This window comes from Arvicanthis niloticus, chromosome 8 (genome assembly GCF_011762505.2).
Source record: "Arvicanthis niloticus isolate mArvNil1 chromosome 8, mArvNil1.pat.X, whole genome shotgun sequence".
Classification (NCBI taxonomy): Eukaryota; Metazoa; Chordata; class Mammalia; order Rodentia; family Muridae; genus Arvicanthis; species Arvicanthis niloticus.
Window position 1 is genome coordinate 12,408,790 of NC_047665.1, and position 24,702 is coordinate 12,433,491.

Here is a 24,702-nt window from a genome sequence, read left to right on the forward strand (position 1 = left end):
CCTAGAAACAAGACCGAGGGCTAGCTGAGCACTGGGGTATCCATCTTTCCTTCCCGCCTGTGGATACAGTGTGACTAGCCAACTGCTGCTGCACCTTCTCCACCGTGATGGACGGTACCCTGGACCTATGAGTAAAACAAATCCTTCTGTAAGTCGCTTCTGTGAGGATATTTTATCAAAGCGGTGAGACTACCAGCTGATACAGTCCATTTCCTTTACTGTTCCATGGGGCAGCTTTTATGGCAGTGCAGGCCAACTCTCAGAGGCTGCAGTGGTAAATCCTACTGAGAAGATGAGACAAATTCCATTTCTCTGCATCCCTTCCTTGCAGATGTATGTGCTTACAATTGAGATCATGAATGATGTCAAAACTTTTTCAGGTAATTACCAAACAAATACTGATATTTATCAGGAACTCCAACTTCACGATTGCCATGATATTTTCAATTCTTTCTTGGGTGAAGAGACTGAGGTCCCTGTCTTTAGCTCAGACTGGCCTGGGACTTGCTGTGTAAGCGTAGGTTGGGTCCAAAACCCAAATCCTCCTGTCTCAACTTCCTGAGTACTGGGATTATACATACACACCTCCCCACCCTACTTTTGATAAGTGTGTGGGGGACTAGACTCAGATTCTTGTGTCTTCATGGGCGGCACATCACTAACTGACTCGTCGTCCTGTCCCTAGCCATATTTTTCTGCCACAATCTAGAAATGAGCACATCCGGAGAAGCCTCCATAAAACACAGCAGTACCCTAAACACACCCATCCCGCTCTATCTGCTCCCTACCACTCATGTTAACGACGATCAAATCTCATACTGAAAGTTGTACATGACCATCAAGGTGTACGCTGCACCTGCATCCCTGTTGATTCTGTTTCTCATCTTGTGGCAGCCCATGTGTTCCTCTGCGTCGTCTTCATTAAGTTTTCTGGACTCTTCTTTACAGCAAGTGTCTGTGGGTGGTTAACTCGGAGTCTTCCCCTTCCCCTCCCACTTGAGTGGTAGTCTGGAGTGGAAATCAGATTCTGGTTTGGTTGCTTCTCATCTTCAGACTAATGTTGCTGCCACTGAGGTGTCGTCTCGAGTTTGGGTTGGAAGAGCTTCAGTGCTGTGCCAGGGTTTATCCCTTTGTAAGCAACTGAGCTTTCCCCGCCCACTCATGTAACACCTTTTCGGGAGAAAATTATGATTTGATCCATAGAAACTGTGCGTGGTGGGGGAGGGGTGGCGCTGTGAGATGCACGAAGTGTTCCAGTCGAGATAAGTGTCTTCATCTCTTCAAACATTTATCATTTCCCAAATAGAAGCCTTCCAAATTCTTTCTTGTAAATTCTTTGGTCTTAGTATTTGTGTTTTGTTTTCTTTTGTTTGCCAGGGTTTCACGTAGGTCTTCAAATTCGCTATTTGGCTAAGGGTGACCTGGAGCTTCTGGTCCCCCTGCTTCCACCTCCTGAGTGCTGGGATTTCAGGAGTACATCATAACCACACCTGGCATGTGCAGTGCTGGGGACTGAACCAGAGCTTTGAGCATGGCTGGGCAAGCACTCTGCCAAGAGATCCATAGGATATCATTTAGCCCAGGCTGGCCTTAGATGACCTGTGTAGCCAGGGATGGCCTTGGACATCCAATCTTCCCTCCTCCATTTCTTAAATGGATGACAGGAGTACATCACCATATTGACAACTTCTAACATAGGATATACCACCAAATTCGTGCTACGGCTCAAAGCAACAGCAGGATTCATCTCTTCTAAGTATGCCTTAGTTCCCACTGATGGACCTTCTCACCCCCTTCCCACTATTCTTCCCAGCCTTGCTAACTAGTGCTTTCAAATTCAGTACTTTCAAAGAAGGAACATTTTCTGTATCCACATCCAGGGGGATCATGTGGTGTTTGCTGCTCCGTATATGGTTTACTTAATGTAACACACTATCTCCAGGTCCACCTCTGTAGTTGCAAATCACGGCATTTCATACTTTTTATGGATATATATATATATATATATATATATATATATACATTTTCTGTAATTACTCATCAGTTGACAGTTATTTAGGCTGGCATTCCATTCCGTGGTTACAGGGAATGGTGGCATAAGGACATGGGGGAATGTCTCTTTGGCATACCGATTTAAGTTCATATATATTTATAAGCCAGATTTCTAGACCATATAGCACTTTTATGTTCCGGGGAGTCTACATGCAGTTTTTAATATCAACTGCATTCATTCAGACTACTGCTAATGCTATGCTGATGTTTCTCTCTTCTCTCTGTCTTTGCTGGTGCTTGTCAGTTTTCGTTTCTTGATGGTAGTCATTGTCACTGGGGCAGAGTGATATCTTGTTAAGGTTTCGATTTCCATTTTTCTGATGATCAGTGATGGTGAACATTTTAAAAAAGATTTTATTTTTGATTGTGTGTGTGTGTGTGTGTGTGTGTGTGTACCTGTGGAGTTACCTGTGGAGGCCAGAAGGGGGCACTGGATTCCTGGAGCTGGAGTTACAGGTGGTCGTGTGCTACTAGATTTAGGAACTGAACTTGAATCCTCTATAAGAGCAGCAAATACTTTTAGCTAATAAGCCATCGGTCTAGCCTCGGCTTAGGGTTTCTATCGCTCAGATAAAATGCCATGCTTTTAGCTACTTGGGGTAAAAGGATTTATCTCAAATTACAAGTTATAAGTTCATCACTGAGGGAGGCCAGGGCAGGAACCTGGAGGCAGGAGCTGATGCAGAGGCCATAGAGGGATGCTGCTTACTGGCTTGCTCCCTATGGCTTGCACAGCCTACTTTCTTATAGAACCCAGAACCACCAGCCCAGGGACGGTCCCACCCGCAGTGGCCTGGGCTTTCTCACTTCAATCACTAATTAAGAAAATGCTCTACAGACTTGCCTGCAGCCTGACATTATGAAGGCATTTTCTTAATTGAGGTTCCCTCCTAACTGATGACTCTAGCTTGTGTCAAGTTGACATCAAACTAGCCAGTACGACTACAGCTTTGCAGTCTGTTTTGAAGTAGTCAGATACGGTGATGTCTACAGCTGTTTTCACTAATGATGACTTTGTTCTCTGGCTTTCTTTTTTTTGTTGTTATTTTATATGAATTTTAGGATGTTCTTCTGCAGAAACATGACTGATATTTTCATATGGACTGCATGGAATCTGAATATTTCTGTGGGCAGTGTAAACATTTAATAGGATTTTTCTTTCTCATCTACAAACAAGGGATGGCTTTCAGCCTGTGTGCGCCTTCTTCCATTTTTTTCCCCCATAAACATTTTATTCTTTCCAATGCAGAGAACTTTCATCTCGTTAATTAACCTATCTTTGGGGGATGTTATTTTTGGTAAGTGTTATAAATGTCTTTGCTTTCTTGAGCTCTTCTTCAGGTAACTTGTTATGGGTGTGTAGACAAGATATTGATTTGATTGCATTGATTTTGTATCCTGCCATTTGGCTGAATTTGTAATCACTATTAATTACTCTTTATTTATTATTCTACTAGGTGTGTGTGCACATGCACACATGCAGACAGTGACGGTTTGATTCTTTCCTTTTCCATTCCAATATGGTGTATTTCTTTGACTTACTGATTGTCTTGGCTAGGACTTCCATCTCTGTGTTAAACAGCGCTGGTAAAAATGCACATCTTTACCAAGTCCCAGACCTTAGTGGGAATGCATTCACCTCTGGACACTCCACACCACATGCTATTGGCCACAAGCTTTAGGAGTCTTCTTTCTTAATCTCGTCCTCCTAAGATGAAGCTATTAGTTCCACATATTTGTGAATGAATGTCTCTTCATATTTTCTTTGAGAAAATGCCAACACCAGTGTGTTTCTAGCATCAAAGATTTTCTTTCTTTCTTTTTTACTATTCATAATTATGTCAGCCTTCTTATTTTTTTATTTATTTTTTATTGGACATTTTATTTATTTACATTTCAGATGTTATCCCCTTTCCCCATTCTCCCCCCAACCAAACACCTCCTATCCCATCTCCCCTCTTCCTGCTTCCACTCCCACCTCCCTGCCCTCAAATTCCCCCACACTGGGTGTCCAGCCTTCACAGGGCCAAGGATCTCCTCTCCCACCTATGCCCGACAAGGCCATCCTCCCCTACATATACAGCTGGAGCCATGGGTCCCTCCCTATGTGCTCCCAGGCTGGTGGTTTGAACCCTTGGAGCTCTGGTTGGTTGGTATTGTTGCTCTCCCCATGGGGTCACAAACCCTTTCAGCTCCTTCAGTCTTTTCTCTAACTTCTCCATTGGGAACCCCATGATCAGTTCAATGGTTAGCTGTGAGCATCCACCTCTGACTATGTCAAGCTCTGGCAGAGCCTCTAAGGAGACAGCTATATCAGGCTCCTGTCAGCATGCACTTCCTGACATCTGCAGCGGCTGCCTTTGGTGACTGCACATGGGATGGATCCCCAGGTAGGGCAGTCTCCGGATGGCCCGTCCTTCAGTTTCTGTTCCACACTTTGTCTCCATATTTGCTCCCAAAATCAAATATTTTCATTCATTCATTTATCCATTCATTGATTCATTCATTTATTCATTCTTTTTTTGGCATTGGAGGTTGAACCTAGGGCCTCACACATGCTAGGCAAGTGTTCTATTCCTAAGCTATATCCCCAGCCCCCTTTTAATTTATTCTTTGGAGAGAGGTTTGTACTAAGTTACACAGGCTGGTCTTGCACTCACTGTGTTCCCTGGTCAGGCCTTGAGCTTCCTCCTGCCTCAGTCTCTGGACTAGCTTGGAATCCGATCATAACAATGTTGACAGTGTTCTTAGATCTCTGCTGCACTGTTTGTGGGACAGTTCTGCTATGTTGGACCTGTATCAATGTCACAACAGTGGTGGTGGTGGTGTTTCCACTGTTCCAGGGCACCAGTTAGCTTGGCGTCCACCATAGCCCTTGGTAGTGGAGTGTGTTCAGCTAACTTTTTGACATTGGTCATGGGTTCCACATGTCTCTGCAATGTGGTTGGGGTATCTGTGGTGACTTTGATAATGGTGGTTATCATGTAAGTATGTGACATTTGGCCTGTTAGTCACAGGAGTCACAGGAATAACATTGGGTTCTGTGGTTACATAACTCTGCGGAAGTTTGGAAAACGGACTTCTACATAAAATGGCGATGCCAGTAGGTTTTAGGAAAGTCAAGCGTGGTACCAACCTGCGTGCTCAGGATGCTTTACTCATGAACGAGAGTTATGAGTGTGTGTGGAGGTGTGTGCACAGAGGCGTGTGCATGTGTGTACTTATTCCTGTGTGTTTGCATGTATCTGCAGGTGTGTGTGTGTGTGTGTGTGTATAGGTCAGTTGTTGATTTTGAGTGTCTTCCTCAGTCACTCTTTACCCCACTTTTTTAAAATAAAGATTTATTTATTTATTTTGTGTATACGAGTGCTCTGTTTTCATGCACACAAGAAGAGGGAATGAAATTCCATTAAAAGATGGTTGTGGGCCACCAAATGATTGCTGGGAATTAAACTCAGAATCTCTGGAGGAGCAGCCTGTGTTCTTAACTGCAGAGCCATCTCTCCAGCCCGATCCAGCCCTCTCCAGTGTACTTTTAGAGAGAGGGTCATTGAACCTGAAGTCCACAAATCTAACTGTGCTGGCTGCCCAGCAAGCTCCAGGGATCTACCAGTCTCTGCCTTCCCAGAAGTGGGATTAAACGTATGCGCAAACACACAGCAATCATGTTTCCCTTATTTTACGTGGGTCTGGGGGACCAAACTCAGGTCCACGTACTTAGAAGGCAATCAATCACTTTAATGACTGAGCTATCTCCCCAGCCCTGAGAATTATGGTTCCAATAGAGATCTGATGATACATCTGCAGTGGTGGGCTAACAGAGCAGAATCCTGGCATTGGCCTTAGAACTCATGTGACTCAGATGGTTCCGCTGGTGACATTCTGTAACCTTGACATTGGTAGTGGTGGGTCAATAACCTTGACACAGGTGCTGATGGATTTCTGTAACCTTGACACTGATGTCGGTGCAGTGGAGGGAGGACCAGCCACATCTGCAGCTGCAGAGACTCAGTTTTGAGAAGTGGGTCAAGTGTTACATAAAGTTACATAACAATAGATGACAAAACCAGACCTAAGTTTGGGTTTTCTGCATAATGCAAACAAACCCCTTTCTGCACCACACTATGAGGCTCATTCAGTCTAAATTTAAAGGCGTCTGTGTCTTCTAGCTTTCTCAGGGCTTACAGGACCGGGGCTGCCTCCCTTGTCATGACTATAGTCACAATGTCTGTCCACTTGTGCACATTCATGGGTGGGACTGATCAAAGTCACGCACTGCATGGTGTGCATTTGGACTTCCGGAAACTTGTGGTAAACAGCGAAGAAGGTTTTCTGCTAAACTGAAGTGCTCTGTGGCTTACTCAAAACCCCACATATTTACTAAATCATGAAGGTGTCCTGACTAATTTCATGTCAACATTACACAAGCTAAAGACATTTGGGAAGATGGACTTGAGAAAATGCTTCCAGAAGGTGGGTTTGTAGGCAAGTCCGTAGGGCATTTTCTTTATTAGTGATTGATGAGTGAAGGTCCAGCCCATTGTGGGTGGAGCCACCCCGGGCAGGTGGTCCTGGGGTAGATAAGAAAGCAGGCTGAGCAAGCTATGGGAATAAGCCAGTAAGCAGCACCCCTCTGTGGCCTCTGCCTAAATTCTTGACTCCAGGTTCCTGCCCTGTTTGAGTTCCTGCCTTTACTTTCCCCAGTGATCTGGAACTGTCAGCTGAAGTCCACCTTTTCCTCCCCAAGCTGCCTTTGGTCATGGTGTTTAATCACAGCAGTAGAAACCTAATTAAGGCAGAAGGTTGATGTTAGTGAAAGTGTTCGTTGTATACGTGGCCAAATTCTTTCTTTAAAAAAAAAATTCAAGAACTTTCAGAAATTTTGTACAGACCCAGGAACATGATGTTCAGGTTGAGGGAGGAAGCAATCCCATTGAAAACATGTTTTAATAATATTCGCATAAACATTTAAGATTTCCACATCTTGCAGTGTATAAGGTATACTTGAATAAAAGCTTTGAGAACTATACATGTTATGACAATGGCAATGCTAACAGGTTTGATAGAAGTCAAGGGTCTGTCAATCTTGGCATTTAAGATGTTTCCTATAGAGGCAGGTTTTCGGTTTCGGTTTAGGGTTTTATTAGAGACATAATCACACCCAGAGTCACATTACAACTTACTTATTCTGTGTGTGTGTGTGTGTGTGTGTGTGTGAGAGAGAGAGAGAGAGAGAGAGAGAGAGAGAGAGAGAGAGAGAGAGAATAACAGTGTCCACATGGAAGTCAGAGGACAGCCTGTAGGAGTTGTATCTCTTCTTCTACTATCCCTAAGATGTAGGTCTCAGGGATTAAATTCAGGACAAGAGACTTGGCAGTTGACACCTTTAACCATGAACCCTTCTTACTATCCATATTCGGATTGAATTTAAAGGTACAGCGTGACATAAGAAATGTATATTGCTTCCCCAACCCCCTACATCATTAGGACGTTTCTGTTGCTCTCAGTTCCCAGAGCTCATGATCTATTTCTTCCCCTTACAGTACTTGGGATGCATCGAAGTTCTGCGCTCAATGAGGTCTCTTGACTTCAGTACAAGAACTCAGGTTACCAGGTAAGCTCTTTTCAAAGTGGATGCCTGTGACTTTATTTCTGAAAGGGAAGAGCTCAAAAGTTCACAACCTAGGAATTTCTAGCAGAAAGCTCGCCCCTTCCAATACCAGAGGCTGGCGATGAAGTCAGGACCCACACTGTGTTAAAATATAGGTGGATCTGTCCATGCATGGAGAGGTATGTCTCTTGTTGAGAGCACCATGACTGGCACCTGAGCCTTCTGGGATATTTTTATAATTAAGTGGCAAGCAATCATAATTAAGGGATAACTGTGTGTTTGTATTTGTTTCCCTAATGTAGGAGCCACTAATGTAAGGTCAATACTAAAATCACCAAACTATGTTCTTTCTGAAAAAATGAAGACTGATATATCCAGAGTGAATTTCCAAAGTGCGTAGGGAGAACAAATTTCACAAGGTTGGAGGTGGAAGTGTTCATGGGAGAAGATCATTTAGGAAGGAGATTGACTTTTAAAATAGTTTATTTCCAATTTATATTTTAGGTTGTATACAAGAATACTGGGTTTCATTATGACATTTTATTGTTATTAATATTTTAGTATAAAATACTAGATTTCATTATACTTTCACACACACATGCTAATGTGCTGTGTTCACATGCACCTCCTGTCACTCTCTTTTGTCCTCTTTCCCTTTCAACTTGTCCCCTTCTGTCCCCAAATACTCTTTCTGTTTTAATGTTGCATATATTTAAATCTTTATTCTACAAATGAGAGAAAACATGTGATTTTGTTTCCTCTCTGATTACCCTTTCTTGTTCCCCTTGCCTCCTTCTCTGAAATAGCCCCCATTTCCACTTTTAACACACACACACACACACACACACACACACACACACACTTCTGTTAGTCTGGCTTATTTCACTTAACACAGCGATCTCTGGTTCCAAATATTTTTCCTACAAATGGCCATCATTTAAAGTATTTTCTATGTATTTCCTACATTCTAAACTTCTCATGAGCCAGGACTGAGGCACTTTTCAGTGAAACGTTATAGCTAAATATAGTTTCCAATAAAGTCAAGCTTATTTTTTTTTCAAATACTGATTGCTCGTTGTGTTATCGAAGACAGCGGCTGTGACGTAGCAGCACTCCTGTGGTCCAGAGGTCTCTATTGCATTGGCAGTTGCTCAGACAACTTCCTCAGCGAGTGACACTTGATTATGTCATCCAGGCCACCGTATTGTGCTTCTCTGAGTCAGGAAACCATGCCTGAAGGTTTAAGTCATCATGTGTAATCATTACTTGTTACGTCTGGACCACTGCCCTAAGTACTGTCATACATAATGCCTGTTCCTCTTCACAAGGGAAGTCCATGGTCAAGCACTGATGTTTGTCTTCTCCCTAAAGCAACTCAGGAGGCTTGGTGGGAACATATCAAAACCGGTGAACTAAACCAAAGGACTCCATCCCCACCCAGTTTGTGAAAAGACAGAGGAATTGTGTTCTGAAGTGAGAGTTTCTAAAAGAAAAGTCTGTTTCTCTGGTCACTTACTAATTCACTGTGCTCAGGACCACAGGGACAGCAGATCAGTGAAGAGGCTTTTCAGGGGAGCTGTGAGAGAGACCGAGTGAGCTTCCCTGACAGGCTAGGGCTCTTACTAGGGCTTGTGAGGGGGTTGGTTGTGGGGCTGGGGACTTTTCAGAAGTGTTAGAATATGGATTAGGGCAGATGGTGTTGAGGGTTAAATCAAGAGGGGCAAGAACAGTATTTGTGGCGATTTGATGATCTGGGGGGAAGCTTAATCACAGGAAGGAGACAGCATTGAGGCTGGTCTCTCCTTCCTGTGTCTCAGAGACAGAAGATAAGATGGCTGTCTTAGAGTGTTCTGTTGCTGTGAAGAGACCCCATGACCACAGCAACTCTTATAAAGGAAAGCATTCATTGGGGCTTGCTTACATTTTCAGAGATTTAGTCCATTCTTGTCATGGTGGTAAACGCGACAGCAGACAGGCAGGCATGGTGCTAGCTAGAGAAGGAGCTGAGAGTTCTACATCCAGATCCACAGGCAGCAGAGAGAGACCAGGCTTGGCCTGAGCGTTTGAAACCCCAAAACCCACCCCAAGAAACATACCTTCTCCAACAAGGCCACATCTATCTCCTAACCCCTCCCAAGTAATGTCACTTCCTAATGACAAGAATTCGAGTATATGAGCCTATGGGGGTTGGTGGGCATTCCTAGTCAAACCACCACAGTGGCCACTTTGACTCTCTCTCATTGGCAAAGCACACACTGTCATACATGCAGAGCGATCCCACTGCCTAGGGTTGCGGGAACTGTGTTCATATTCATCTGTGTGATGGCTGTCTTTAAATTCTAGTGCAATCTTTCTACTGGGTTTCCTCTTTGGATTTCGGAGAGGCTTTTGTTCCACTGACCTAGTTATTAAATTCCACCATGAGTTGTGGTGCTAAGGAACATGAGCCGTCTGCTCTGCCCAGGTGTCCAGTGTTGATGCACAAATGACTGAGGGTCATTTAAGGGAGTACCACCCTGCTCCTCTGGGGTGGTAGTAAGGGGAGCAAGTAAATAATTAGTTTTTCCTCAGATGAGGATATTCTTCTTAGGGGCCTGTGGGTGGAATCCAAGTGGACAGAAGGACTCACATCATAGAAGACAGCAGGTGACCAGCACTGGTGGGCATGGAGTTCGGATGCCTTTCTCCAGTCCCATTCCGAGGTGTGAAAGTGCTTCAGCACACTGGGGCAAGGGGAATGTCAATCATAGGCTCAGATAAAGGTGGTGCTGCATTCTGGTTTCAGCAGCATTGCCTCGGGTTTCATTAGACATTTGAGAGCTATGTCATTTTCTCTGTGATGCCCTCAATCCCGGTGTTATCTCTATTATGTAACATGTTTCTTGTCGAAGTTTGTTCCCGGAGCATACTCACACAAAAATAATAATTTGATCCATTAGCAATAAAAAGGAGCTGTTTTCCTCCAGAGGGAATGCTTTGCCATGCCTTGCAGATTCACCACAGGATGGAGCTTTAAAAATGTTTTAAATAGAAATAGGGTTATGTCACTTTCTGTCTCTCTTTTATTCCTTAAGCCCTTCCCACCTGCTTTCCTTCCAGTGTGGAGCTTTTAAGGCCTTACTGGCAACTATGTTAACTGTGCCTGCCTATCTAATTAAATACTTCCTCCATAATTTATATAGCAAAAATATTCTTGAAAGGTTTCAGGGAACTTCACATGGTCAGATTATAGAGATGCTGGGTGAACTTATTTCTAAAAGTATTTAATTAAGTTCATTTTGTAAGCAAATGATATTTAATTAAGTTATGATATTTAAGCTATGATATTTAATTAAGTTCATTTTGTAAGCAAATAAGCTCTATGTATCTGTTTACTGCACTTTAAAATATAAATTAAATTTTTTACCCATTATTTGGAGGCACTGACAGTGGTGTCACAGACCTTTTTCAAGGTAGGTTTAATTTCATTCTATTCCTGGCAACTAAATTTATTGATTTTTTTTTTTTTTTAGTGATAGAAGTCATGGATTTCCAGCTAAAACATGTCTTTTAATTGTTTTCAACTAATACATAACTTTAAAAACCTAAATTTAATTGCTTCTATGTAGTGTGTAGTTTTGCCTATACGGCTTTGTGCTCCAGGATGGTTGCACGCGTTCACCTGCTCCAAAGAGCTGTCTCCGATTCATGAATAGAATACACAAACACACACACACAAACACACACAAACAAACACACACACACACAAACACACACACAAACACAAAACACACACAAACACACACACACAAACACATACACAAACACACACACAAACACACACAAACACACACAAACACACACAAACACACACAAACACACACAAACACACACACACACACACACACACACACACACACACACACACACACACACGCCAGTTATTCTTGAAATGCCTTGGCTAACTCCAGAGTTAAATTAGGATTGTGTACTCCTACTTCTTCCCCTGCTACCCCAGGGCCAACTGGAAATGTAGCCAGAGGCTACTTACCCTACAACTTACTTGGCTGGCTGGATTTCTCTCTTCAGCTACTGCACTACTGCGGCCCCTTCTCCCTTTCCTTGTCCTCCAGATTCTCTCTGCATCCTTTCTGGGCAATTTTCAGTGTCCCGCTCCATGATCAGCCTTTGGCTAATAGCAACTTTATTGATAGATCAGAAATCAATTGAGGGCCAGGACCTTTAGTGTCAGTAAACACAGATTCCCAATTAAATCAAAACATCAGAACCACCGTCTACACTTCCAGACTTACTGGCTCAATGGCTGTCAAAAAAAAAAAATCTTATATTTCTGATACCTTAGTTTACAGGGATAGGTGATATGTACACTCCAATCACTGCCTACTCTGCTGAGAAGATGGCCTGACTGTAGGGCCCAGCTCTGTCAAGCCAATTTTTACCTGAAATATTAAGCATGGTCTGGATTTGAACACAGAGTAAGACGGGGACCAGAATAATATTTATAGATTCTACAGGACAAAGCCTGGCCACAGGGGCTTCTGTTGGAGTTTATTCAGTCCTAATGCCAAGATTGTATTCATCACAGTGGACATGGGACTGTAAGTAAGTATTCCTCGTAAGAGAGACATCAAGGCTGCAGCAGGTATTGCTTCCCCCAGGATCCTTGTGCTGATGGAATGTACAGAGGAGCCGAGGGCCTCAGTGCTTGTAGAAGCTAGTGGGTGATTCTGCAGAGGAAACTGTCTCACAGGGCTCCTTCTCAGCAGGCTCAGAGAGCTCCTCCCCTAAAGGTAGCTTTGTCTAACACATGGAATAGGGCATGTGTACCCCACCTCCCACATTTGTAGATGGGGAGTGCATTTTGTAATGTCAAAAGTAACACAGAGACCCCAATGTGGGGGGCAGTGAAACTTTATTGTTCTAAGATTCTAAGCTAGCTCAGCAAGCTGATGGCTTTGCTTCCCCTTAACCCCACAACTGTGATATGATCTCTGCCTGTTCTGTGGCCTCCAAAAGGCTCAAAGACCAAAGACAGGGACCAGGACTGATGTGATCTGGTTCCCAATTGGAGGCCACTGGAGGCCTTTATTTGTGCAAGGCTGTTGGCTTTCTACACTGGCCACTGTGACACAAGACTGATTTCAGAGCTGTGATCCCCTCATTTGCACTACTGGAATTGCTTAACAGTATTTCCTGGTCCAGGGGACCTACCCTCATCTGAAGACTCCTGGGCAGGAGCTTTGGAGTCAGTGTGAGCTCATGGCATGGCTATGACTCCACAAGTGGAGAAGAAATGTCTTTGTTCACTGTCGTGTTAAACTCTGTTACTGGAAGTTCCTCAAGGCCAAATTTTTAGACAGTTGAAAATTGTGAATATCTACACAGTACAATTATAATCCTGAGTCCTCAGAAAGATGTCTTATACCTAGAAAATTACAAAGGCCCTTCTGATGCTTAATATTGATTGGCAACTTCAGTTACCAACCAGAAGTCGCACACACCCTAGTTGCACAAGATGCTAAGGGTGTCTGGTCAGGCCCTAAGTCAGACCCATGACAGACAGCAGATGGAGGACCTCCCTTCTTCTCATTCCTCGTGCACATCCAGGGGAAGATGGTTCTTTTTCATTGTTAAATCAATGGGATTTGGATCACCATGGAAACACATCTCTAGAGGAGTCAATGAGAATGTTTCCAGATAGATTTAATGGAGCAGGGATGATTTACCTTGAATGAGGGCAGTGCTATTCCCAGGCTGAATAAAACCAAAATGGGGTTGATTGACATTCATTTTTCTCTGCTTCTCAACTGTGGATGTGACATGACCAGCTGTTGCACACTCTGGCTACCATGCCATCATCTACCACAGTAGACTGTACCCCTTCTTAAGTGCAACTGTAAGTCAAACAAACACTGCCCCATAAAGCTGTTCCTAGTTATGTGTTTGGTCATAGCAATGACACAACCTCTCTCCTTAAGAATCATCACAGAAGTCACACAGGGACCTCTGGTCACGAAGGATTCTATTCAACTCCCTGCAATGCTGGAATGAATCTGGTAAGCGACCAGTTCATTTCCTCTTTGGGTCCTGTGGACTTGTGCCCTCAGCCCAGTGTGGCTTGCTGGAGTCTTGGATGGGTTGCAGGTGATTGATAAGATGCAGTTCAGAATCCAACAGGAGCTTGCATTTCTAAACTCTGGAGAGGAAAACAATTTGATGTGTTTTAGGTTCTTTGCATCCCTTATTTAAATAGGCTCACAGACCCCTGTGAGTTCTAGACCCTGTGAGTTCTGGAGCCTTGCACATCAGCACATCCCGTAAGGGCTTTGTGGCTGCTCTGCACTGTTTCTGAACAGGAAGATTCTGTTCTGGTAATAGCTGTGGAAGAGAAGCATCTTTCTTCCCTTTCTGTCTGTCCTTGCTCAGGGGTGGGGTCTCAGAGTTTCTCTGAGTGCTAACATCTGTAGGTGTTTAAAGTGATGTGCCTGCGTGGTACCAAACACACGCTGTAGAGGCACCCACAGACACACAGTCTGTCATGAGTGAGGGATCTGGTGCCAAGCTGGGACACGAAGTCTATTCATGTAAGGGGCTTGACTTGGAAGGTAGAGGTTATGAACACATGGTGTTGATCTGAAGGAGAGATACTTCATTGCTAGTTACCGGCTTTGAACTTGAGCAAAGAACAGTTAAGGCCTGACCTATGAAAAGGAAGCAGAGGCCTGAATGGTGTTCTTCAGAATGGCAGTTCTATGTGTGCACTGGGGTGTAGTCTCGTCTGCCTGCCCCTTTATGAGCATGACCTCAACATACCTACCTAGTATGTATGGTCTCCTCACACCTGCCCCTGTGTGGGTGTGGTCTCTTCACATCTGGCTCCATGGGGACAATTCCTCTCCAGCTGAAGGAGGACCTGTTGGACCAGACCCCAGCATGGTGCCTCAACTCCACCTTCCAATTTTTACCTGGAAGCTCAGCCTCTGGCTTCTCACATTCTCTAACTCCAGGTAAAACTTTCCCTCCATTGCCTTCAGACCGGTGAGTCTTGGCATCCTGATCCCCACACGGCACTCCAGCAACACAGTGGGTTTTAAGAAAGGGCACATTTACTAACAAGTGGCTTGTGTGGTTTACAGTGGGTTTGCTCTCTTCAGCCTCAGCCTCATCCTCATCAGGAGTAGGTTTGTGTGTGAAGATGAAGGAAAGGGAGAAGGACAGGTGAGGCCTGGGTTAGTGGGAGCCTTGGGGATCACGTGGCCCCGTGACACTTCTGGTGGGTGCCGAACACTTTTTATCCAGGCCTCCTGGTAATTATTTCCTCCTGGAGGTGTATGGTACCAACTCTTTTAAGTGTGCAGGAAGTATTCCAGGGGCTTCGTGTTCCTGAAGGCATGGTGATCTTAACTGGATTAGGGTAACTTTCTCATTTGAGAAACACCAGATGAGGTGATACTAGGGAGTCTTGCCACCACACAAAACAGGTTATGTTCTGTCCTTGGCCACCAACCATGGTGTAGCTGATAAAGGTGACCCATGTCCACCTGCTCCGTTAGGACTGAGATGGAGCCAAACCACCATTTCACCTTTACCAGTGAGCTAGTCAATTCTCTGATCCCAAATTCCCCTTCTTGCTACAAAACAAACAGCCCCCATGTTGATTTCAGTTGGCTGCGCCAGAGAAAGGAGAGAGTCTATTTTTATCGTTAGCTCCTCTGAAGCTGGGCAAGTCTCAGAATGAGGAGAGAGAACACCAGTGTGAATTGGCCCTCTCTGCACCCCATACACTCAGGCAGCTCAGAATAGCTGTCTCTGGATTTGAGCCCTACCTGCTCATTCTAAGTGTGCTCGTCCTAAAACACATGCTTCCAGCCCGACTGTCTCCTCTCCCACCCCAATGAGGTCAAGAGGAAGCAGGAAGGACTTAGTGTTTCCGTGTTTAGGGGTGGCTTTTCAAAAGTCACCGGTGGCATGTGTGTACCCTGCCTTTGGAATGAAACTCAGGTGGCATTGGAACACTGGCTTCCTCAGCTGGAATATTTATGTTCTCTGGTCTCCTCTGATCTAGTGGTATTGTGTTTAAGTCTGTGCCAAGCATAGGAGGTGCAGCAGAGGTTTTTGGTGGCCCAGAGTTCAGGGCGATGGCCTATATATGCACTCATGAAGGTGAGGGGCTGTTAATTTGGGAATGTGAAAGAGGGTCCCCCTTGATGGGGTTGAGTCCAAGAACACTTCTCTGAAGAGGGAGCAGCAAACACTGGCATGTTTCTCCTCCAGTCTCACCGAAGAGGGAGCATGGTGGCAATTGTTTGACCTGGTTGAATGAGGCAGGCTCTCTCGTTGAACTATGTTCACTAGTTACGAGTGATTGTACAAATACATTCTGGGCAGAACTTCCATTTGGTACCCAGTGAGGAAGTGGGTTAGCTCCAGAGACCATGGGACACTGCACCCACCTGGCCCTAAACCTTGATATTAGGATCTGAAGCAACCATGGGGCACAAAGACTTGGGTTCTGTCCTGGAGAACAGGGTTCTTACCTTGTTTTGATATTGTGTTCAGTCCCTTGACCATGATGATGATACCAGATTCTTCACAATTGCGAAAGTTGGGCAAGTTATTACTATGTGTCAATGACCATGACAGCCATGGCCGATAGTAAGGGCCCACAGGTGTTACCTTGATTAGACCTCAGGTACATGTGATTTAATATGCATACTCTCTTCAATCACCAATAGATTCCAAGATATGATATAAGGAGGCTCTTAGGAGACAGAAGCCCCATGGAAGCTGAGTTATGAAGTGCCCATATGGCTTATAGGCAGCTTGGCTAACAAGAGGGTCCTCTCCCCAGAAATCCCTTCTGCTTATATAACCTTGGGTGGAGGTCTTGTGAGTCCTGTAAGTTTTGTTTACTTCCTGAGTTTATGAGTCTCCCTCCTGCCTCCAGAACAAACAATTCTAAAATGTGCAAGTGTGGGTGGAAGGTGAATCCCTGGACTGGCATGGGTGTTGGAGACTGGCTGAGCTTGGGTGACTAAGACAAGAAAAGAAAGACCAGCTGGCTGGGGCAAGTTCATGCAGAGAATGGGTGAAGCCCATTGGAGCAGCTGGTTAGAGTTTGAAGGTTGTGGCCACTCCTGGGTCTGGCCTATTCGCTTGTCAGCAATGAGAATAGTCTCTGACATATACTCCTGACAGCATAAATTTCCCCCAGGCCATCTCTACTATAGTGGACTGGAGTCCCCTGATGCCATGCTCCTGAATAACTCTTTCTTCCCTTAAGCTGTTTTCGGAAGGTATTTGTCATAGTGACATGGTGTCAATCACGCCAGATGTCAAAGAGCTGCCTCTAGATTGATTCATTGTTTGTTTATTGACTGCCTAGGAAGGTGTCTCTGCCCCCAGCAAAACTATCTGATTGGAGAAGGCATTTGGGGGAAGGAATGCCACATTCTAGGCTGGGGAAATGGGAGGACGGTCTCCCTGGGACAGTTTGTTTCTGGGGCATGCACACTTGATGTCAGTATAACAAAGCAGCAGAGGCAATTGATTTACACAGAGAAAAGGTTTATTTTTCCTCACTGTCTTGAAGGTTTTACTCTATGATTGACTGGCCCCTTGATGAGGCGGTTCTTTATGGCCAAAGCTGGTGACATTGCAAAACCAGTTATATCATGAGCTGGGGGCGGGGGTGGGGGAGGAGGGAACAACACACAAGACTCCACAATCCCCTAAAAGGACATGCTCCCACTGGTCTAAGACCCTCTACTGTGAGGCCTGCCTCCCAATGATTGATACCAGGTTGGACAGAACCAAGTTGAGAACCAAGCACAGGGCCTTTGATAGGGGGGAGTGGAGGGGTGAGGGGGGACGGGACAGAGAGGAACATCAAGATGCAAACTGTAGCAGTGGGTTGGTCAGGATGTTCCCAAGAAAACCTCTGCCTTAGCTTCAGATGATAAGGAACCAAGGGACTCCATCTTCCCCTTGCCGAGGACACTGGAAGGATGGGACTTCTGACCTTGGGGTCCAGCTTTAGAAGGAATTGGGGGTATGGAGATAACTCAGTGAGCAAAACTACGTGGCAAGAGGAACAGGGCGGACCATAGGAGCATCAGCTTCTAACACGTTTTTGAGGTGCTAATTCTGTCCAGGAACCCACTCTGGGAAGTATTATTCTTTATTCCATGAAAAACTATTTTTTTTTTTGTTAAATCTCTGGAATTCATTTTTAACTTCAGAACCATGCAGTGCAATGACTGTCCCTGAAACCACAGCTTTGGGAATGAGTCCACTTATTTATTTTTTTCAAAGGAGCCCACTCATGTAGGAATTTTAAAAATGGAGATCACAGAGGACATGGTGGCTGAAGCTTGTTTAAATAGCATTCGTACCACAGATCTGTGGTCCTCCTCCCCGTGCTCCCTGTAAGGACCATCTGGCATGGTGTGTATTTATAGTTCTCAGGCCAGAAACACATTTGTGTCACCGTGTACCTCCTTTACTGCTCCTTCTCCGCCGTCAACGTCTCCCAAATGGATGATTCCAGAAGGATCCCTCTGCTCTTGTCAGAGGCAGCCTCTTGAGTAGGTTTAGAGCCAGGCAGCCTGGATTCAGGACAGCTGGGTGACCCTGTGCACATGGCTTTACTTCCCTGTATCTCATGAGGTTCACCAGCACCGAAGTGCACTCGTGATGATGCCTCCTCCTCAGTAGGATTGGGAATCCACCGAGTTGGTGTCTGAAAAGCATTTAATTAGCTCAGCACAGAAGAGGGCTCAGCCAGCTTAGCTCAGAGTCATATGCTCTTCTCTTTAAAAATATTTATTTAAAAAAATATTTATTTATTTGTGTGTGTGTGTGTGTGTGTGTGTGTGTGTGTGTGCATGTCATAGCACACATGTGGAGGTCAGAGGACAACCCACAGGAGTAGGTTCTCTTCTTCTACATGGGGCTTGGGACTTGAACTTGGCTATTCAGTCTTGGTGACAATCTTTTCCACCCTCTGAACCTTCTCACTGGCCCCAAATTTTCATTTTTTTTTTTTTTTTTTTTGGTAACATCATCTCCTGTTGACAAATCTCATTGCCTTAAATACTCGTACTGTGGCATGTAGTGCTTCTAGGTTAAAAGAAAAATTGTCCCTACCCCTCAGCATCTACTTGCAGTTCAGGACTTTACAGAAGCCATCTGGTGGTGCGTGATGCTGGGGTGGTCAGAGAGAGGTGACAGGCTTGAGTCTGTCACCATGGTGAGGTTATTTTCCCTCGACCACTACCACCACAGTGCCCTCCTGGCATCTCTCCTGGCAGTCTTTGTTGTCACCACAACTTGGGTCTGTTTCAACTCATCCTTCCTCCTTGTTCAATTGCCAGGGATCACCAGCTCCTTCTGGTGTCCGCTCCCCCTCTTTTCTAACCCTTATCTTCAATTTCCTTTGTTCCTAATTAAAAAAAAAAGTGTATGTGTGTATATATGTATGTATCTATGCATGAATATATGTCTGTATGTGTGTGTATGCTTGTATACATGTATGTATGCATGTATATATGTATGTATCTATGTATGAATGTGTATATCTATGTGTATGTGTGTATATGTATGTATTTATGTATCTATATATGTACCTATGTATGAATGTATGTCTGTATGTGTGTATATGTGCATATATATGTATGTGTGCACATGTGTATCTGTGTGTGTATATGTGTCTATCTATATGTATATATATGTATGCATGTGCGTATATGTATATATGCATGCATATATGTATATATGTGTGTATGTATGTGTATGTACATATACATTTATGTGTATGTATGTGTGTGTTCTCATGCTTTTGTGTGTGAGTGACAGTGGACACATGCCATGGTGTGTGTATTAAGGTTGGGAACAGCCTGAGGTGTCTTCCCTCACCTTCCATATTGTTGGAGATGGGTCTCTTAGTGTATTCTGGTGCATATACCAGGTTAGCTGTCCTGCAAGCTTCCAGGCAGCATTCTCTTGTTTCTACCTCCCAGCTCATGGGAGGAGTCTTGGGATTACATCCATAAACTACTCTGTATAGTTTAGGTGGGTTCTGGGGATCCAAAGTTAGGTCCTCACACCTGTACTTTGCCCACTGAGCCTTCACCCCATGGCTGCAGTTTCTTGTTTCTGTTAACAGATCAATTTGCTGAAACATGCGGATTCTCAGTACACCCCACAGTGTTTCTGTCACCTGCAGAATGCCGCGTTCAGGAATGTTCTTAGCTTGCAGAGTTCTGCCCAGCCTGGCCAGCATCTCCTTTAAGCATTCCTCACATCTGCTCTCATTTCCTTTGCTCACCTCTCAAACCTGCTCCACTTCTCTTGGGATCTGCTTTAAAACTGTTATCTCATAAACACTATGTAAGCCCCTCCCACCCTGTTAGACATGACACAATGCCCCTTTGTCACTTAGAGTCAGTAAATATATAGAAAACATATATTCTGGATTAGTGTAGACAAGATTTGTATCAAAATAACAGTTTTGTGTCTGTTAAGAGGAAAATAGAGCAATACTAAAAAGTGCTTCTGTGAGTGAAACAGCACAGGCCCGAGAGCTCAGCACTCAAGAGGCTGAGGTAGGAAGGGTACAAGGAAAGGAGAGGAAAGAAGAGACACACAACACAGAACACAGAACTAACAGCCTGAGTGATAGTGAGACCTCTTTTATAGGAAAAGGGAAAGATGAAAGTATTCCTAGACATGTCATATTTGGAGCCCAAATCACTGAGTCACTTCTTGACTGGCAGCCCTGTTACCAGGGTCTTCCTGGGTGTCCTTGTCCTTTATGCCATTCCAGGAGCTCTGGAAATGACAAAATTGGACCCAAAACAAGCATAAAAATGTGAAAGCAATAGTGACTTTTAAAAATATATCGGTAGAAAGGGAGGGATGGCTAATTGGTACACACTTGACCATCTGAGTTTAATTTCAGCAACCCCCTGTAGAGAGAAAGAAGCGATTCCTATAAGTTGTCCTGTGACCTTTGTACTTGTGTTATGATGTGCATGTGCACACACACACACACACACACACACAACTGATGATGATGATGATGAATAACAATGACAATAATAATACAGCATAAAAGATCTCTAAAGGCAATAAATGGAGGAAGAGATGGAGAGGTGAAGAAGAATCAGAAGAGAACAAAAGGAAGGAAAGAAGAGGAGGCGGGGAGAGTCACAGAATACACACAACATCAGGAACAAAGCCTGGACACCGTCCATACTGAACTGTGCATACTGAGGAGTGAGAAGGAACAGGACAGCTGTGCCAGTAGACTTGGTAACACAGACAAAATGGATGAATTCCTGGAAGGGTCCAACTGTCTAAGTTCCCTGAATGAAGAGCAGGTGACCTATATAGACTCTATCTATTGAATGAAACTCATCATGAAAGGAGACCTCCCCCTAGAGAAAACTCCAAGGCCAGATGGCTCCAAACACTTAAGGGAGAGGTAACACCAGTTCCCACAATCTGTTCCAGCAAACAGAAGGGACACTTTCCAATTCCCTTCATGAGTCCAATGTTATCCTGAAACTATAAACCACACAGAGGCTGTCAAAGAAAAGAACCCAGCAGAATACCTCACAGACAGACGACACAAACCTCTTACGAGGAACTTTCAAACAGGATCCAGATATGCCTTAGGAAGATAACATATCATACTCTGAAGGTATTTTACAAGGATTATACACTGGGTCTAATATTTAAAATGAAAGAAAAATTGTATGAACAGCTTGATGCAGGCAGAAAAGATGCCCAATTAAAAAAACCTGAAAACACTGGGAAGAGAAAACCGTTTCAGCGCAGTGACAGAGCATCTACAAACCCATGGCCAGCATCAGTGCACAGAGGGGACATTTCCCTTTAAGAGCTGTAGGTAGAGTAACATTGCTTTCATGGCTATTTAACACTGTCTGAGAGATCCACGGCAGAGCAACGAGACAAGAGAGGAAAAAAGCCATGCCAACAGGACAAAGCAAAATAAAACCATCTTCATCTGTATATAAAAACCCCGAAGCAGCGGCACAGATGATACAAAAGCAAACAGCTTCGAAAAACTACATAGTATCACATCAGTGTACAACTATCCCCTGTATTTGTTACACTCACAAAGATCAATTTAGAAACAAAAAGAATTGAAAGTCACATTTATTTATTAGAGGTATGTCATGCCACTATACATAGGTAGAGGTCAGAGGACGCTTGCAGGAGTCAGTTATCTCCTTCTACCGTGTGACTCCTAGGGTTCAATCTCTGGTCATCAGGCTTGGTAACAATTACCTTTATTGCCTGCCATTTTGCCAGGCAAGATTGTATATTTTCTGTATTCATTGTCGATACCTTTATATTTACATTGTTTAAAGTGTGGATCTCATCTGTGCTGCCTCAGAATCATGGTATTATCTCACCAGTAGGTCTTAAATCAGTCTTAGCCCAGTGATCCTTTTAATTCTAGGATTTGAGTTTCTCCATAAACTCATCTTGGTGACTTGAATTCCCAGAAATGCCTTAGTTTCTTTTCCTGTTGCAGTGATGATAAGGTACTCTGAAACAAGGAACTTAAGGAGAATCAGTTTAGGTTGGCTCACAATTCCAGGTTACAGTAAGTCATAGCAGGGAAGACGCAGAGGTGGGAGCTTGAGGGACCTGGTCACATGACATCCACAACAGAGAAAGGTGAGTCCATGGGTGATGTACCTGGCTCGCCTTCTCCACTTACAGGTCCAGGTTCTACCTACACTTAGGTTAGACCTTCTCACACTGATAACAAATCCCTCCCAGAATTCCCAGATGCTGACTGTAGTGTAGACAATCCCTCACAAGTATGCCCAGAGGCCTGCCTCCTAAACTTTTAAGTTGACAATTGACACCATCACAAGAACACACCATGCAGCATACAGGAAAATCTTAAGTTTTCAAGCCTTTATTTAATGACGCAAAATAAAGTCAAGAGAAAGCAATTGGCTAAGAAACCAGAAGACCAAATATTACATTAAGTTATTTCTGTTTCTATTCTGCCTCAGGGTCATCTTACCAATGGAAACGAATGAGACCACTCGTGTTTGGCAGTATAAAAGTCACTTCCTTTAGAAAACTCAGCTTTTGGTATTTTTGGCAGAAAACCCCCTTTTCTCATGTTTTTACCAGCTCCTTCTTACAACTTTGAAGAAATGGAAGACATTGATAGCTTTTTTTTGAAGGAAAATCTTTGTACTCTGAAAATTTTATTTATTAGTCAGCTTGCAATTTTCTGTAACTTAGTTAAATGCACTTTGATACTTAAAGCTATGATCTGAGAGAGAAACAGGATGTTGAACAGTGATCCTGAGTCTGTCTTCCTCTCTAGGGAGATGATGGGTGCTTTTTGCTATTTTTTTTAAAAATCCATTCATTCATTCATTCATTCATTCATTCATGACCTTGTACACATTAGGCAAGAACTTTACCACTGAGATCTATTGTGAGCCTTGGGTCCCTGGGATGACTGCTGATGCCCAGAGCTAGCCTTACAATGAAGCATTCTCCCTACCCAAGGCCACCACTACCAATAAGCTTGAACAGCTGCCTTGAGATGTGCTCACTGTAGAGGTGGTGGGAGGTACCACATAATGCTCTTACCAAAATAATGATGATGACAATAATAATAATAATAATAATAATAATAATAATAATGCTCTTACCATCCCATGGCACTTTGTGGGGCTCTAGCCATTCCCTGTCTCGCTTTCTTCTTTTCAACCAAGCAATTTTGGCCCTCTCCAGGACTGAGTTTGTGTGTGTGTGTGGTGTGTATGTATGATGTGTCTACATATATGATGTGTATATATGATGTGTGCATGTGTGATGTGTTTATGATGTGTGTGATGCATGCATGTGATATATGTGTGTGATGTGTGTATGTATGATGTGTATATGATGTGTGTATGTATGATGTGTGTATGATGTGTATGATGCATGTATGTGATGTATGTGTGTGATGTGTGTATGTGTGTCCACCTTATTTTATGATGTGTGTATGTATGATGTGTATATGATGTGTGTATGTATGATGCATGTATGTGATGTATGTGTATGATGTGTATATGATATGTGTATGTATGATGTGTATGATGCATGTATGTGATATATGTGTGTGATGTGTGTATGTATAACGTGAACATTTCTCTTTAACGGCTCTGTCTCTTGTTGTGTGTGATTCCTTATTGTGCATGGAGAATCTACAACTGTCTAATAACAGAGTCAATTGTCTTTGGCTTTACCTGGCCCACTGGGTCTGATAGCCTGGATGATAGCTAAGGGGGACACACTGTGGGCAGTGGCCTCTGGTGTGGCATCTGGTGTCCTCACTGTCACCAGGAGTTTAGGAATTCTGCCTGTTCTTTTTGGCCTTGTAGCGCCATTACTAATGTTGATTCTTTCTAGTTCCTTTACAGTTTAAAATTATTTATTTATTTTGTGTGTGTGTATGTGTACATGCATGTGCCATGCATACATGTGGAGGCCAGAGGTAAACACTGAATGAGTGTTTCCTCTATCTCTCTGTACATTTTTATTTTGAAACAGGGTTTTACAATGTTGCCCGAGTTAGCCTGGAACTTACTCCGTAGACCAGGCTGGTGGAGAACTCACAAAGCTCTACCTGCTGTGCCTCCTGAGTGCTGGGATTCAAGGCATGTGCTGCCACACCCAGCCTTCTACCTTATTCTGTGACACAGGGTCTCTCACTGAACCTGCAGCTCACTGATTAGCCTAGATGGGATGGCAGGTGAGCCATCTCCTGTCTGTGTCTCCCCAGCTCTGGGATTACAGGCACATGTCCCCAGACCCAGCTTCTGTATGAGTTCTGGCCATCGATCTCAGGTCCCTGTGCTTCTGCTGAAAGCATCTTACCAGCTGAGCTATTTCCAAGCCCACATTGGGACTTTCAATTACCTGTAATCAGATAGCCAATCTGATCCAAAGTCCCTACAGTATCTGAAGGCAGCCTTCTCCTCTACCGGACT

The 24,702-nt window shown here is 43.9% G+C and overlaps 1 protein-coding gene across 2 annotated transcripts in view; it reads left to right on the top strand.

Moving 5' to 3' along the window:
- The window catches only part of Shc3 (SHC adaptor protein 3), a 125,277-nt gene that overhangs the window by 40,613 nt on the left and 59,962 nt on the right, over positions 1-24,702 (top strand). For both annotated transcript variants that reach the window (XM_034510186.2, XM_076939038.1), the window contains exon 2: positions 7,596-7,666. In XM_034510186.2, coding sequence (XP_034366077.1) covers positions 7,596-7,666 — 71 coding nt within the window. The remainder of the gene's footprint in view (positions 1-7,595; positions 7,667-24,702) is intronic.